Below are 5,000 nucleotides of genomic sequence, written 5' to 3' on the forward strand. Positions count from 1 at the left end.
GGTCTGTACCGCTTTGTCAATGCCCGCATGGGCTGCTGGGTGCCTCGTGTAGAAGCTGCAATACTGTGGGTACGAGCGACTCGGGGATGACGAGCTGTATGTAAATATGGCGTTGTCTACAGCCGCGTGACTTCTGGGGGGCGGAACGAAGATAAAGTATGCCGTCTTGCAAATACAAATCTTTCGTGGGAACATTTCTACGAGGTGGTAGAGGGCGGGAAGGGTCCTCTTCCAATGACTGAATCAAATCTTTATAAAGTACATCTTCTCTTTGCTTTGTGCGTAGGTCATCGGCGTCTAATACGTATAAGTGTGAGACAGGAATGTAGACTGGGCGTGCCTCTTTTTCTAAGTTAATATTATGCTGTAGAATATCTGTCCGTCCGATAGGACGGTTTTGATAGGGGAGCAACAGTGGAAATTTTGTGAATAATCTTTCTAATACGGCATTTCCTACGGGAATCTCGAAAGGGGGGAATTCATGCGTTGCAACATTCGGGATTGCAGGTGTTGGCGAGCCAGGGGCAGGTGTGGCGATGGTGGCCAGCACAGGAACAGGTAAGTCATGCTCAACTACCGGGAGGTGCGTGACTTCGCAGACAACCACTATCGTTGCACGCTCCAGGCAAACCGGGGTCTCGTTAACGTTAATCAGACGTAACGCAAATTGACCATCCTTCGCCGTGTAAAGCGCGGGTAGGGCTACTAAACCATCGGGACACACCAGTACCGTGCCAGTCGTAAATGGCACGCTCACCGGCACCATACAATCCATGAATGGTGGCAATGTGACACTTTCAATAACCTTGCAAAAAGGCGTGTCGGACGCTGGGGTCCATGTGAAGTGCTGTGAGCCGTCGTGCTCGGACTTCGAAGAACATAAAACATCAAATGTGTCTGCAGGAACTGCGTCCTCAGACTGCAAGAAAGTCGATATGCAAACATGCGGCGGCGCTGAGGAGGGCCCGTCCTCAGGCGGCGAAATACTTCGTGACAAACCAGCACTCGTGACTGGCGGCAGAGCGTGCGGCGTCGAGGGCAAGGCCTCCTCGGACGGCGAGATACAATGTGCGAAATCCTTTTCTAAACTGAGCAACTGAGCGTGCGGCGCTGAAGGGAGTGCGTCTTCAGGCGGCGGTGGCGACGGCGCGTTCAACTTCGCGGGCCGGGAATCAACGTAAACTTCAACAGGCGCTGAGGAGACTGGGTCCTGGACTGGGCATCGGCGCATACATCTTATCGGGCCGGGAATCAACATAAACATCGACAGGCGTGGCTGGTACCTCAGTGGGCACGCGGGGAAACCTTAAGTCAACATCATGCACACTAGATGTGAGAACCGAATTACAACGAATCCATGCTTGGCTGGGAGGATTGAGTTCATAAATGCAATCACCATGAATGGCGACATTACCTACAGGGACTTTAAAAAGTCCTGTGTTATACAAGAAATCATGACCGAGGAGCACATCTCCCGGTATCACTGGGTCTTCAACAATAACAAATGGGTGCGAGTATGATTCAACACGCTTGATTGACAGTGCGTGCGCGGCAGAGTTTTCCGTGGAGACAGCACGGGCAGCAGGTCTGCTAGTAGTGTTCAGAAGGGTGAGGACACTTGTTGTCTTTTGTATGCTGCTACTTAAAGGGACGTGTGGTTTTGCTGCTACTTCGTGGGACTTGTGTTTTTCTCTTCGTCTGGTTGGAGGCAGGACTTGTGGGAAATCGTATCCCACCGCTGCCACCACTGTAAGTGGCCGACAGGTGCGGTCAGCAGGCGTTTCTTGACAGTCTCGTTCAGGTTGACACTTTGGTAGCGTGGAGAAGTCCTAACGAAGGTTCAGGTTAACAGGATTTATTATTGGCAACTGTACTGCAGAGTTGTTGAGTATGCCCCTGGTGTTCCTTGTCTGGTGAGATTCACCAAGGGGAGCGTATATATTCGGCCCGTAGGCTAGTTTACATGACGTCATGAGATTACCTACATGACGGCGACGGCGACCTGGACTACCATATTTGGTTCGGTAGTCAGATCGCCGAATGCCTGGGTTGTGTAGTCTAGGCAAGAAGGCTTCCGCAGGGAAATGGTTTAGACACAACGGAAGACTGCGAGACGCGCAATTAGGACTAAAATAATTAGTACAGCTATATGAATACATTGAGACTAATAGTAATAATAATAATAATAATATGGCTATAAATATAGCAAAGAAAGCTTAAGATAAATGTTGGAGATGCATATACATTTAAATATATATATTGGACAATAGAACTTAATCCGTTGTTCTCAGGTATGGTGTTACAAGTAATGTATCGTACAGAGTGCAGTGCTTTCAATATATATACACACACACACACACACACACACACACACTTTTTTGTGTTCTGAAGGCTTGGATCCTCTACATGGAATTTTACCTATCCCACAGGCAACACAAAGTCATTAGGCTATTCGGGGAACTCGCTAGGCAAAGTAATGGAAAAAATGTTGGTTTCTCAAACTTTACTTCTTAAAATGTTATCCTGGAAGAGGATAAAAAAGCTGAAATTGCATGTATTTAAACTAAAATTGTACATAGAAATGCAAATTTATATAATCGGTGATACTGTATTCTCTCTCTTAGTGGTCTTAGATAGAGGCTTATAGCTTTTCATCCTATTAACAATTACATTCTTGGTGACGTCTTTAACTGAGCTGCTGAAAAGTACAAGTGGCACCAATTCCTCCATTAAATACATTTGCAGACCTATTCCCTTGACACCACTGTCCGCATTTATGGCCTTGTTTTGAAGAAGGTCATTTATCATGTTAGGATATAAAGTGAAATACATTTTTAACATTTATTATGTTTGGCGAATTGATGCAAATGGAAGTATCATACGACGTTAATAAAGGTAGACAATATAACAAGGCCACCATTGGTAAATTTAAACGATGTTACACGGCCACCCATGGTGATTTCATACGAAGCATGACAAAAGTGTAATAAAAGGTATGTGAACGGAGTGAATAGCCTATTAAGTTAACTAAATAGGAAAGGAAAACAAATAAAATTCACGACTTGGTATTTTATTCAGACTCAAAATAACTTCTAATAGAATGAGAAGTAACTAAGAATACCAAACAAATATTACTTTAAACACAAGTATATAGTTTGGTTTACTGAAAAGGTTTGTATATGCAACATAACTTAGCTGAACTACAAACTACAACATATAAGTGGCTACAGTCACGTCTTATGCTAATCTGAATATTAGTATAACAAATAGGATACCAAAACTAATCCACAACTCTATAAAATCACACAAAACTACATTGAAAATTGGATGTATTAGGTAGGTATAATTATCCGCTACACACCCACTCATACTGAGGGTTAACGTTCGGATCCCCGAGCAGAGGCACAAGGTGTTCGAAAAGGACCTCCACTCCTTCAAAGACGGCATTGCAAAGATCCCTTGAGGTCATCTCATTGCAAGGGAGGCCAAGGTATTACTGGATCATCTGCACATAGATTGGTGTGAACGCGAACAATGCATCTCAATGCCATGCAACCAAGCTACGGTTTAAGGCCCCATGGATCTGAAGAGGCTTCTTAATTAAGGCCAGGTTGCACTACTTGCCGCCCTTCGTCCTGTATGAGTTTCATTGCAATGGCAGTCTCACGGGATAGGCTCTTCTAGGCTGGCTTCAAACCGTAATCGGCAAAAGGAGGCAGAATTGCCCTCATCATGTTTTCAATCATGAATGAATGATGGTAATAAAAAATATAAAATAAAATCAGTAATGACAATAAATCAAACAGGTTCGCATTGATGTAACTGAATTAGAATATTCAATGCATTTCCACGAAGCTCATAGACTATGCGCCCTCTTCACTCGCGCGTCACATGATCTATTGGCGAACCTTGACAAAGATGTCTTGCTGCCGCGGATTATGAATCATAGGCTGGTTGGGATCCGGCGTAAGGTCAAGCAAGGTCCCGGGAGGCGGAACAATGCTCAGACTCTGATACACCGCCGTCGCGAAAATCAGGAGCTCCATGCGGGCCAGAGTCTCTCCCATACAAACTCGCTTACCTGAAGGAAAAGGGGGGAAATCACAGCATGCAGCACATGGGATTTCTCTCAACTGATGGGTATTTAAGTTATATATCCAGTGAGAAGATCAGCTAAGAAAACGACACTAGAAATGCATACGACATCGTACCAACACCGAAGGGAAGAAAGCCCTTTTTGCTGGAGAATTTCCCGTCCTCTCCGATCCAACGCTCCGGCAGGAACTTCTCGGGTTCGTCCCAGTAACGAGGGTCGTGATGCATGGCGGCGACAGCTATGCTAACGACGGTGCCCTTAAACGTGGAGCAAATTGCTAATATTGTGCTTGTAAACGTAGGAAAAGGCGAATTATTTTCTCATTTCTCATTCTGAATTTATGGGTTCACCTGATGTATCACAGAAATTTAACTTTACCTGAACCTAACCTGTCTCGCTAAAAGGGATAATGCTTACACTGCATTTATTTCTACAGTGAAGATAAAAACGTCAAATATAACAAAAAAATGAAAACAACGACAACAACAAAATACGAAGCATCCTACGCACCTCGGGGATGGTGTAACCAGCCAGCTGAGTGTCCTTGACGGCGCACCGTTGGACTCCTATTGGGTCGAGAGAGGACACTCGGAGGACCTCATGCAGGACTGCTTCGGCGTAAGGCAGTCTGTGCGAAGAAAGTGTTTCAGAATTGCAGTGATGTAGAACAGTTTTTATTCGTTTTTAAAAGTAATGTATACTGCGGCGGCCATGGCGAGAGCCAGCAAATTGGCTGTTGTAAACAAAGCTCTGTAGATGAAATTGTATTTGTGAGAGGTTATAAAATCATAAATATTATTACCATCATCATCTTTACATGTAAGGTGGCAATGGCAGCTCTGCAAACTTACTTGGTTCTGTCAGCAGGAGTAGCCAGCGTTCCACTCGGCAGGGCGCTGTCGAT

The 5,000-nt window shown here is 44.9% G+C and overlaps 1 protein-coding gene across 1 annotated transcript in view; it reads right to left on the bottom strand.

Annotated features, from left to right (window-relative positions):
• Positions 1-3,806: 3,806 nt before the first annotated feature.
• The window catches only part of LOC122259347 (cytochrome P450 2L1), a 2,975-nt gene continuing 1,781 nt past the window's right edge, over positions 3,807-5,000 (bottom strand). The window contains exons 5-8 of the mRNA XM_086531965.1: positions 4,948-5,000; positions 4,607-4,724; positions 4,212-4,353; positions 3,807-4,081 (exon numbers count right to left, since the gene is read on the bottom strand). The exon at positions 4,948-5,000 is cut by the window's right edge and continues 128 nt beyond it. Coding sequence (XP_086388091.1) covers positions 3,897-4,081; positions 4,212-4,353; positions 4,607-4,724; positions 4,948-5,000 — 498 coding nt within the window. The 3' untranslated portion in view covers positions 3,807-3,896. The remainder of the gene's footprint in view (positions 4,082-4,211; positions 4,354-4,606; positions 4,725-4,947) is intronic.

The sequence above is a fragment of the Penaeus japonicus genome, unplaced genomic scaffold, assembly GCF_977035675.1.
Source record: "Penaeus japonicus unplaced genomic scaffold, GWHDUDI00000001_assembly GWHDUDI00000036, whole genome shotgun sequence".
NCBI lineage: Eukaryota > Metazoa > Arthropoda > Malacostraca > Decapoda > Penaeidae > Penaeus > Penaeus japonicus.